Source organism: Haliotis rubra, unplaced genomic scaffold (genome assembly GCF_003918875.1).
Source record: "Haliotis rubra isolate DU_JTF1 unplaced genomic scaffold, ASM391887v1 Scf339, whole genome shotgun sequence".
Taxonomy (NCBI): domain Eukaryota; kingdom Metazoa; phylum Mollusca; class Gastropoda; order Lepetellida; family Haliotidae; genus Haliotis; species Haliotis rubra.
The window spans coordinates 1,041,777-1,054,513 of NW_025767012.1; the positions used below are offsets into that span (position 1 = coordinate 1,041,777).

Here is a 12,737-nt window from a genome sequence, read left to right on the forward strand (position 1 = left end):
TGTGACAGACCAACAGTGTTGACTGTAGTCCGAGGTAGGATCCTGCACTGTGATCGTCATGAATGGGGGGGGGGGGGGAGAAAGATTCTAGAGGTTTCAATACCATACAATACAGGTTCTTGACATTCCCTTCACGGACATCATACCAAGTTACTAACAAAATGTCACACCTTCACTATATGTATATATAATAATTACCATACTCAACTTGAATCCTGTTTGTGGAAATTGAATTGTTTACAGGAATGATTTATAAATCGTTTCATTAAAAAGAGCATCAAAACTACAAAAATTACATGAAAATGTGAGGAAAAGTCATAATATTGAACTTCCATATATATATGTTAAAAGGTTTCTATTTAAATTGATATTGAAGACAAATAGTGAGTCCATCCATTGCAGAAGCTGTGCATTAGTTCCAGTGACGCTCAGATTGGATCACATGTATCCATGTAACTTTGTAACTGGCATAACAAAAACATGCACAAACTTTTAAACGAAATCCCAAACTCTTGTGACACTCCTTCACTGCAACCCTAACCAATCCCTCTCACACGTCTCCTGTGTAAAGGTTCTACTTCTAGTGCTAGATCATCATTCTGCCAGGTTCATGACAAGGGTCTGGGATTGGACAGAATCGGCCGGGCCTTTGCCGCTGCCACTTCTGCAGCCTTCCTGGCAGTGCCCTTAATTTTCTCCTTGCTTGAAAGCGTGTGGTCTTGCACAGCAGTCGGCGCTTCCATACTGAACAGTTTGTCTAGCACATAATCATAACCCTTGCATGTCTTGTTGATGTTTTTCTTGAATCGTTCCACTCCAAACTTTTGTATAGCAAAACCCAAGCCAAAGACTGAGGATGTGATCCAGGCAGACCGCTCACACAAAGTCTGCTTGCCATTGTCAGGGTTCACCTTGTATACACATTTCTCTTCAATGCTCTGCAATACAAAAGCATGTTGAAAATCATAATCTAACCATCTTGATGGGCCGAGACCTAACAGACCTTGCTAAAACATGTAAAAAGGAGTTTCCAATTTTGCAAGTAGTAAACAGATTTGAATAAACTAATGTCATCTTTTGATCAACTGCTTGTGTTATCAAAGTCATCACTGTTTAACAGTTCAACACAAACATTGTACTCAATCTTGGAAATAGACTGACTGACTGAGTTTAGTTTTACGCCGCTTTTAGCAATATTCCAGCAATATCACGGCGGGGGACACCAGAAATAGGCTTAACACATTGTGCCCATGTGGGGAATCGAACCCGGGTCTTCGGCGTGACGAGCCCTTGGAAATAGAATGCCTATGGACCACACTGTCATCATGGTCATTATGTCATATGCTACTTGAAATCTAAATGCTTGGCGAGTCCTCAGAAGCCGAGACACTGCTTACGTGTAACCAGACAAGCATTCCAACACCATCATGTCATCATCATTATGATTAATTATTTGCCATGGATATTTGCTTTTTTGAGTCATCAAGTGTTTTCTTTGATACCTCTCGCCATCACATTTTTTTTCAGCACCTCAGTCACAGACAAATGCAAACTGTGTAAGAATTTTTGTGGTCATTGCAATCTATATAGATGCCCCAGTAGCTCGGCGTTTGAATAAGCTTGACTAGTTTTCGCTTGGAACTGCAATCATAGTTATATTTAGATTCTTTCATGCATAAAAAGTCATGAAATATATATATTGGCAAATGAATCATTTCAAACAGCCGACCGAATCTGACACATAGTGGTTTCAAAATTTTAATCAAAGCATAAACGTGCTAGGTAATGTATTTTTTATATGCAGACACATGTTAAACTTGCATTCTAAAAAAAAAGCGTTTTACAAACCATGAGTTTCTGCATTCCAATGTTCCTAGAATATGTAATTATGGTCTTCTTTTCAGGATCAACTATAGATTCCTCTACAATGCAGACCCAGTGTGGTCCCGGGAACAAATCTTTCTCCCCATTTAGGCACTGGATTAGTCTTGGTCAGCAGTCTAGTCGTGTGCAACCCATCCTTGCGTATCTCTCGATTAACAACATCCTCTGTCAGGACATGCTTGCTGCAACATTATGTAATTTTCTGAATAAAATTGATATTTTATACTTATCCTGACTCATGCTTATTGCTTGTCTCCTTCCTCTTGCGAACGTTAGTGGAACACTTGTATCTTCTATTGAAGCTCCCTTCATAACGTAAAATCACTACTCACCATGAATTATCCCTCTGGCCGTTTTGGCGGGAAAAGTGGCGCCACCGCTCCCACATGCTTCACTCTCTCCGATATTTCAGCCCAACACTTTAATTTGCAGGGAAATCCAAAAGTGTCTAGCGGGGAGGTTGGGAGGGCTTACCTCATGAGTCAGGATAAGTATAAAATATCAATTTTATTCAGAAAATTACATATTTTTCCTTATCCTGACTCATGCTTATTGCTTGTAGAATCCGTCGGATTTGGAGGCGGGTCAAGTTACTTCTGGATTTCATGTAGTGATTTACGTGCTATATACCCCCCTATGGGAACTTCATGTTGGCACTGCTGTTTTCTCTGCTGCTGCTGTAACCCTGTACTTCCAGCTGTCTCTGACGGGGGACCACAATAGTTAACTTTTGGTCCTGGCAAGCATCAAGAGGAGAAGCGACCCTTTCCTGCACGAGTATCCTTACAAGTACTGGGTCATATCACTTATGCTAGTCTGTCCTTAGACGTGCATATAGACTCCAAGCTGAACTCTTCCGAGTGTAGGCTTTATCAAGTCATGTGATAAAAGGGCGAGACTTCGTTTCAACGCCTTTGAGGGACTGTCAACTGTTGTGCAACAACCAGCGGGCCGAAATGGTGAATGCCGGAGACGCCCTCGGTGGCGATGTCCCTCAGGTAATGGTTGGCAAACACCATGTCTGATTTCCAAAAGCAGCCCTCCATTATCGTCCTGATAGAGCAATTCCCATGTAGAGCTGAGTGTTGGCGCCAGAGCTCTAATCTCGTGTGGGTTGGAGGCTCTTGGAGGATCTAGTCCAGCTGCTTTGTAGGCCCGTGGTATGACAGTTCTGATCCAGATTGATATCGTGAGTCGCGGGAGACCTCTGTCTGTGTTGCTGTTGATATCGGGCCGAAAAGGCGGCTTGAATTTCCGTCTCCTGATCCTGGATTTTTGTAGGTATACTTTCAATGCTCTCACTGGGCACAAGGATAGATCCTGCGTATCCTGTGGTCCAAGGGCCGGATGATAATGCTGGGGCGTGGAATTGTCTGTCCGGTTGACCTGGCAGTTGATTCTTTCGCGATGAAATCCCATCGTAGTCCCATATGCACGGTGTTTTGATTTTCATCAAATGCGTGTTCTCTCGTAGTCCAGAGCATGTATTTCTGACATCCTGGCTGCTGTTGCTAGAGGCGAGCAGGAACAGCGTCTTTTCGTCAAGAACTTCGAAGGATGTCCTCTCTAATGGTTCGTGTAGGCGTGCGCTGGTGAGATCTCATAGAACTACGTTGAGGTCCCACGCGGAGCTTTAAATCTCTGTTGTTGGTCCTCCAATTTGTAAGATCGTAGTAAGGCCAGTTACTCTGGTACTTTCGTCAGTTTGGCACCCGTCCTCATGGAGATGACTGAGCTCAATGCCGCTAGGTATGTTGAAAGTGTTGACCCTTTTAACCGCTTTGTTTGTCGTAGGTGACAAAGGTAGTCCGCCACTTGAGGATGTGTTGCCTTTATAGCTGTAAAGCCTGTCCTCGCATGGCGTATGTCTCGAAGCTTAGCCGCCACTTAAAATCGGTACAAGTTAGCGTGACTTCGCGTGAGAGCTAGTGTGACTGCTTTCGCTGCCCTGGTGGAATATCCTCTCTTGTTCAAGCACGCCTTGATACAGTCCACACGTGTAGTCGGAACACCTCTGGGTTGCCGTGCACCTGCTTTGTGTGGGGATGTACTAGTAGATTCGTCCACTCTGGTAGTTGCAGTTGAGGTTGTCCTAATTCTTGTATTCTGTAACACCCTCGGTATTAGAGCTGGTGGTGGAAAGGCGTACGCGTTTAGTCCTTCCCAGGAGATGCTTAGAGCGTCCGTTGCCCATGCTTGTGGATCTGGTATTGGTGAGACGAATGTTATCAGTTGATTGTTGAATCTTGTGGTAAAGAGGTCTTTTAGTGGTGCTCCCATCTCTTGTATGATCTGCTTGAAGATCTCTGGGTGTAGCATCCATTCTGTTGGGGACGGCTGTGTTGGACGGGACAGTGCGTCTGCGATCACATTCTTGGCTCCTGGATTGTGGCATGCTCTTATGTGGATGTTCAGGTCGTCTGTTATGCCGAACAGTTGAAAGCAGAGGTCCAGGATGTTCGACGATCTTGTTGATCCTTGCCTGTTGATGTAGAACGCCACTGTGGAGTTGTCCGTATGTACCATCAGATGCGCATCCTGCAGAATGTTGGTCCAGTGGAGTATGGCATTTGCTACTGCTTTCATTTCTAGCATGTTGATGTGCAGAACTTCCTCCTCTTTGGTCCATGTCCCAGCTGACACGTCGTTGTCAAGATGTGCTCCCCAACCTTGGAGTGATGCGTCCACGTAGAGATGCGTCGTGCACTCCGGCTCTGCTAAATAGGTGCCTCCGCAAACATTCGATCTCTGGTTCCACCATAGTAGATATGGGCGTAGTGCATCCGGGAGTCCGAAGGGTTCCGGGTCGTCCAGATGAGCATTGACGAAGACCTGTAGAGGGCGTAGTTGTAGTCTCCCTCTGACTGTCATGTCTTGCGCTGATGTGAGGAGACCCAACAGACTCTGCCATTGTCGTAGTGACCACGGAGAGAGTAGAACTTGCGAGATCGTCTGTTGTATCTTGAGCCATCGGTCCTCTGGTACCACTATGCGGTTCTGTGTTGTGATGAACCGGATTCCTAGGAACTGTAGGTCCTGTGTAGGTTCTAGGTCCGACTTGAGGAGATTCACTAGCCACCCCAATTGTGTAAGCAGTCTGATGGTGAAGTCCAGTTGAAGTCTGAGATGCTTGGGATCTTGATGTACTTGAATCTCGTCGTCTAGGTAGAATGCATTGCGTAGACCTCGATGATGTAGGTATGTGACTATGGGCTTCGTCATCCTTGTTAACAACCAGGGGGCCGATGATATTCCAAATGGCAGGACCTTCCATTGGTAGTGCCGTCCGTCCAGTATAAACCTCAGGTACTTCCTTGAGTCCGGATGTACAGGGATGTGCAGGTAGGCGTCCTGTAGATCTATGCTGGCCATGTAGTCCATCGGACGGACGAGGTGTAGGAGTTGTGGTAGATGTATCATGCTGAACTTTGGTGGTCTGCATAGATAATCTTTGTTGAAGGCCCTCACGTTGTAGATGAATCGGAACTTTTCTTTGGAGTTTTACTTTGGCACTAGGAAAACTGGGGAGTAGAATCCTGGTGAGAGCTGGTCCTGGTCCACCACTTCTATGGCTTCCTTCTCTAGTAGAGATGTGACCGCTTCTCGTAGCCTCTCTGTCCGATGGGTCGAAGTTGAACTTGTGAGGTTAGATCTGTCAACGGTGAGAGTTGCTTGTAGTTGTATGCGATATCCGTCTCTCAGGATGCTGGATACAAAAGGATCTTGAAGAATTCCCCAGTTCTCCCAGTAGGTTTGAAGGCGTCCACCCACTTGTGAAGGTTGTACAGGAACGGCTGGGGGTGGAAGACTCAAGTCGTTCCGAACCCCTCTTTCATTGTCTCTGATCCTTCACGCCTCTGGGTGCCCTGCCTCGTCCAGGTCGTCCTTTATAGTTGCCGGCTGGGCGACGAAAAGAGTCCTTCCCGCCTCTGGAAGAGCTCATTTTCTTGTCTCTTGCCTTCTGGATGCCTGGGAACTTCGACTTGCCTGAGTAGCTGGGACGTCTGCCTGATGACACTGGCTAGGGTATCGATGGACTTTATCATGAGGACCTCTCTGGAGTCTTTGGTAACTTCTTTGGCGACGTCGTCAATCTCCCCTGCGAAGATGGATGGCGTTGACCATGGGGTTGTGTACAGCGACTTCGTGAAGCGTTCACTCCAGTTGCAGGATGCTAGTAGACCTTGCCGCCTCGCCAACTTCAACCCTGCTGAGATGGATGATAGATGGTCCGTCATAAACTTCTAGTCCTTCTTCTGCATGAGTAGAGCAGAGTAGATCATCCGGTCCTCCTCTGCGGTAGAGTCCTTGAACTTGGCGATGAGCATCTCGTTCACTGCCCTGGATCTATTCAGGCCGAAGAACATCCTTCTGGTCATAGTCTCTATCTGCGCCAGCTTTTTGTCGTCAATCTTGTAAGACTTGGTCCGGGCGGCGTTGATGACATTGTAGTTATCATCGATGTCCTGCGCCTTCATGAAGGGGTCCATATTGTGTAGAGAGAACTTCTTAGCGTTGAACTGTGGAATATTTGGCGCCTGGGATTTCGTTGCCTTCCGGAAGGCTGCGTCCAAGTTCTCTGGAACCTCCGAGATGGGATCAATTGGTGGTAGAGTGATTGTGTCGACATCATCGTCTTTCATCAGGTACGTGAGTGCTGCATTCTCTTCCTTAGAGGGTGACGCTAACTCCAGTCCGTTGGCCATCCAGTATCTCATCTCTGTGTCGGAGAAGATAATACCGCCATCGTGCTCTGTTTCTGGGGCGCTGATCGGAGATCTTTGAACATCCACTGGGGATCTGTGTGGAGACCTACGCGGAGACCTGCGCGGAGATGAGCCTGTAGAGCTGCGCCTGTAGGGCGATCTGCGTGGAGACCTGCGTGGAGGTGAGCGTCTCTTGGTTCGTGAAGGCCTCGGCGAATCCCCCGACGATCTGTGAGATGTTGATGACGTCCTTGAGGCTGTCTCCGAAGACCTTCGCGAAGGCTGTTCATCTGCGTCGTCCATGGAAGGCCTCTCCAATGCGTCGTCGGCAGGGGGTCCTTTGTGCAGGTCAGGGTCCTCCTTGCGAGTGGTGTCCAAGGCTGGTTGTCGATCTCTTTCCTGCGCGAAGCGCCTGTCCATCATTTCCATGATCTGTTGTGAGAACTGCTGCATGAAGGCCCCCGGGGTTGAATGTCTGCGGTGATAGATGAGCTGCCCTCTCTGCGTTGGTAGCGATATGGTCCAGGGATCGCTCATCTGCCGTCAGTGTAGATACCTCGGACTGCGTAGATAACTGCACTGATGTTACCGTTGCTGAGGCCTGCTTCTTCTTGGGGTGATGTATCTCCGGGATGAGGAGCGGCGGCTCATAGAGTTCTCTTTCCTCCATCGGAACAATCTCGGCCGAGAAAGTCCTAGTTGTCTGTGCAGACGTCCCCGTAGAGCTGCTCGTCGTCTTAGGGGTGCGTGGCCATCTCTGCGTAGATGATGGCTTCTTCTTCTTCGTCTGCGATGAAGGGATGTTCGAAGTGGCAGCCCTCTTCTGCGAGGTGGCAGACAACGTCCCACGTCCATCCTCCGAGGACATCCCCAGCGGATCACCGGAGGGAAGAGGGTCATCTGGATCTGTCTTTTGCACACCTAAGTATGCAAAAAATATATTTATTAAATTCAAAATTGGTTAAATGCTGACAAAGGTTGCAGGGGAGAGCTGGAAGTACATGGTGTTGTGCAGCTAGGGCACAATAAATGCGGGTCTGCAGCAGCGAACCTAAACCTACAACGAGAACAGGTTTTCATGAAATCATGACAACTGAACAAACACGGAAAGAACTGTGAATTAATTTCAAACCATATTGTTGAAGGATACTCCCTAAACCCCTATAAAGGTAATGTATAGGGTAATAACTAATAAATGAAAGGATATAGTGCCGTATAGAAGACACCGGCGCTCTCCCAACCGTCTACTAGGGCGAAGAAGGAGAGAGTGAAGCATGTGGGAGCGGTGACGCCACTTTTCCCGCCAAAACGGCCAGAGGGATAACTCATGGTGAGTAGTGATTTTACGTATGTTTTTATTGAAGGGAGCTTCAATAGAAGATACAAGTGTTCCACTAACGTTCGCAAGAGGAAGGAGACAAGCAATAAGCATGAGTCTGGATAAGGAAAAAAAATATACACACATCTGTCAGAACATGCTTGCTGCAACATTATACACACATCTGTCAGAACATGCTTGCTGCAACATTATACACACATCTGTCAGAACATGCTTGCTGCAACCAGAGCTACAGATAACTTTTTGGGTCATTGAGTTATGTACCCGCTTGTCTTCATCTCAATTGGGTATCCTAATTTTCCTCTGAGTAACCAAACAAATTGTACTCACCTCACTCAAAATCAATTGGGTATTTTGCCTTTTTCCATTAATTGTTAAAATATAATAAAGTTTAAATGTTAGTGTTTGTTATTTATATTTGATCTGTAATATGAGAAACGATATGAAAGACTGCTAGTTGAGTGTTCATGTGCCAAAATAGAACCTCTCAATATACCTCAGTTGCTTTATCTATCCACTGGTACGCAAGCTAAGATTTGACAGTTTTCTGTGTACGCATGTACAATCAAATATATTGATTATTTACAAAAATACAAGCGTCCTTGTACGCAACAGACGTAATAGGAATTGAGTTTTCACATAAATATTTGCGCAGCTTATCTGTACCTCTGTGCAACATTATACACACATCTGTCAGAACATGCTTGCTGCAACATTATATATACATACATACTAGTGTTGGGAATTGGTTAAAATCTTATAATTGATCATTGGTTCAGTACAACCGATCGATCATCGAAAAATTTGGTTAGCGTCATTTTTCAGATTTTCCTATTCTGGTTGTTATTGCAGATAAGGATAACATGATGCAACTTGCTACTTTAAGGTGATGACTGATATATCATGAACATAAACTTCCTGGAGTCTTCAAGAAATATTCAGTCATGACTTTTAGTTAGTGAAGTGAGTATTCTAACAATTAAACACGTTTCACTCAGGCCCTGACATTACTGATAACTTCAAAGATATGTTCCGTCAAGTGTTTCAAAGACTAAACCAATAGTTCCAAAATCGTTTGTGTTCGATTATGAGAAAATGTGATCGATTACTGGGTCGTTTGGTCACTGCGACCAATCTTCGTTTATTTCAATTTATCGGAACACCACTAATACATACACATCCTGTAAGATCACACTTGCTCTAACATCATACATATATCTCCTGTCAGGAGATGCTTACTGCAACATCATACATCTCTTGTCAGGACATGCTTACTGCAACATCATACATATATCTCCTGTCAGGAGATGCTTACGGCAACATCATACATCTCTTGTCAGGACATGCTTACTGCAACATCATACATCTCATGTCAGGAGATGCTTACTGCAACATCATACATCTCTTGTCAGGACATGCTTACTGCAACATCATACATATATCTCCTGTCAGGAGATGCTTACGGCAACATCATACATCTCTTGTCAGGACATGCTTACTGCAACATCATACATATATCTCCTGTCAGGAGATGCTTACGGCAACATCATACATCTCTTGTCAGGAGATGCTTACTGCAACATCATACATCTCATGTCAGGACATGCTTAGGGCAACATCATACATCTCTTGTCAGGACATGCTTACTGCAACATCATACATCTCCTGTCAGGACATGCTTAGGGCAACATCATACATCTCATGTCAGGACATGCTTACGGCAACATCATACATCTCTTGTCAGGACATGCTTACTGCAACATCATACATCTCCTGTCAGGACATGCTTAGGGCAACATCATACATCTCTTGTCAGGACATGCTTACTGCAACATCATACATCTCTTGTCAGGACATGCTTACTGCAACATCATACATCTCATGTCAGGACATGCTTACTGCAACATCATACATCTCATGTCAGGAGATGCTTACTGCAACATCATACATCTCTTGTCAGGACATGCTTACTGCAACATCATACATATATCTCCTGTCAGGACATGCTTACTGCAACATCATACATATATCTCCTGTCAGGAGATGCTTACGGCAACATCATACATCTCTTGTCAGGACATGCTTACTGCAACATCATACATCTCATGTCAGGAGATGCTTACTGCAACATCATACATCTCTTGTCAGGACATGCTTACTGCAACATCATACATATATCTCCTGTCAGGAGATGCTTACGGCAACATCATACATCTCTTGTCAGGAGATGCTTACTGCAACATCATACATATATCTCCTGTCAGGACATGCTTACTGCAACATCATACATATATCTCCTGTCAGGAGATGCTTACGGCAACATCATACATCTCTTGTCAGGACATGCTTACTGCAACATCATACATCTCATGTCAGGAGATGCTTACTGCAACATCATACATCTCTTGTCAGGACATGCTTACTGCAACATCATACATATATCTCCTGTCAGGACATGCTTACTGCAACATCATACATCTCATGTCAGGAGATGCTTACTGCAACATCATACATCTCTTGTCAGGACATGCTTACTGCAACATCATACATATATCTCCTGTCAGGAGATGCTTACGGCAACATCATACATCTCTTGTCAGGACATGCTTACTGCAACATCATACATCTCATGTCAGGAGATGCTTACTGCAACATCATACATCTCTTGTCAGGACATGCTTACTGCAACATCATACATATCTCCTGTCAGGAGATGCTTACGGCAACATCATACATCTCTTGTCAGGACATGCTTACTGCAACATCATACATCTCATGTCAGGAGATGCTTACGGCAACATCATACATCTCTTGTCAGGACATGCTTACTGCAACATCATACATATATCTCCTGTCAGGAGATGCTTACGGCAACATCATACATCTCTTGTCAGGAGATGCTTACTGCAACATCATACATATATCTCCTGTCAGGACATGCTTACTGCAACATCATACATATATCTCCTGTCAGGAGATGCTTACGGCAACATCATACATCTCTTGTCAGGACATGCTTACTGCAACATCATACATCTCATGTCAGGAGATGCTTACTGCAACGTCATACATCTCTTGTCAGGACATGCTTACTGCAACATCATACATATATCTCCTGTCAGGAGATGCTTACGGCAACATCATACATCTCTTGTCAGGACATGCTTACTGCAACATCATACATCTCATGTCAGGAGATGCTTACTGCAACGTCATACATCTCTTGTCAGGACATGCTTACTGCAACATCATACATCTCCTGTCAGGACATGCTTAGGGCAACATCATACATCTCTTGTCAGGACATGCTTACTGCAACATCATACATATATCTCCTCTCAGGAGATGCTTACGGCAACATCATACAACCATCAATGCTACCATATAATGACCTACCTGAATGGATTAGGGTACCTCTGCCAGAAGGCACATGCAACTTGGTCCCAGGAATACTTGAACAGTGAGGAACTAGTATAAAACTTGACCATTGTCACCTTGCAACACAGCTACAAACAGAAACAAGGAGCACTTTTAGAATGCAGCACAACTTTCTGTGATGATCTTGGTAGCAGGTTAGGTGTCATTGAATGCTAGCCTGCCTTGTAGGTGTTATGATAGTTTGACAGGTTTAAACCTCTAGATTTACAGCTTGACAGCTAAACAGTACATTTATCTAGACATGCCTGACATATCATGGTAATGAATAGAAGATGAATAAAAGAATTTAATGAGAGACCTGAGTGAAATTAGAGAAACATCATCAGCTGGTGGCCCCTAAGCTCATTACCAGGAAACGCTTTTGGAAACTGTAAAGACACGTATGATAACATAGAGATAGAACAGACAACATATCAAACCAGTTACGTTCACATTTTCACAAGATTCTACGAAAATGCAAACTAGCACGTGCACAATTGCTCAACTCCAGTTTTCAAACATGCCCCACAGAGTAATTTCATTCAGAAGAGCTCAGGCGTTTGAAAAATACGACAACGTTTCTAAAGTGTGTAGTATCATGTGTGGTAACGTATTAACCTTTGATCCTAAAAGTAACGAGAAACGGGCAATGTCCAAAATGCATTTCTCAAAACAGTGTTCACTCTCTTCGACAATCACACGACGCCATGTTGCCTGCCTGTGACGTCATGATACTAGAGTTACCCCCCTTTGTCTTGTGTGTGGAGGCAAGCTCCCCTTCAGGGCGTGCCACCATCGTTAGCTTCCACCCTGTTGCCGCTGTGCTGAGATGGGCTCCGTCTGTTCATATCACCAAGCGCAAGTTGACTACGCAACACCAAGAGCCGAGAAACCATTTGCCCTCCAACCCGAAAAGAAGTGACATTTATAATTTTTTTGTATCTCTTTGGAAAGTTCATCATAGTTATTTAAGGTATTAATTGTGAAAAGGTTAAAGCTCACTCCACCCAGAATCCCCATTACATTCCCACCATAGGCCTACATAGAAGCTGAAATAGAAACTCAGATTGATAAAGGAAAACATGTAGTTTGGGCATAGTATTCGGCGCTAGCTAGTACAACGGTGTCCCACAATTAGTCAGACACTCCATTAGTTAGACACTCAAAAAACCCAATTACATTCTTGAGTGAACAAATTTTGGGAGGCTGTTACCCATTGGGAAAATGGACTAATCCAACTGTTACCGGATTAGTCAGACATAATGAGACAATTGAGATTTCTGAGACCAGTTTTATTATCTTTTATAGCATCTTTTGTAATTTTCATAATATCTGTTATTATTTCACAATATCACATGCAGTCTAAGTAAAATTGTCACATTCTCACATTC

At 44.5% G+C, this 12,737-nt stretch overlaps 1 protein-coding gene across 1 annotated transcript; it reads right to left on the reverse strand.

Annotated features, from left to right (window-relative positions):
- Positions 1 to 215: 215 nt before the first annotated feature.
- LOC124284562 (PRELI domain-containing protein 1, mitochondrial-like) lies at positions 216 to 12,097 on the reverse strand. The gene is given in 5 exon segments (XM_046720650.1): positions 216 to 938; positions 1,849 to 1,941; positions 1,943 to 2,066; positions 11,326 to 11,435; positions 11,965 to 12,097. Coding segments are annotated over 4 exon segments (639 nt in total). The 5' UTR covers positions 11,418 to 11,435; positions 11,965 to 12,097; the 3' UTR covers positions 216 to 608.
- Positions 12,098 to 12,737: the final 640 nt, after the last annotated feature.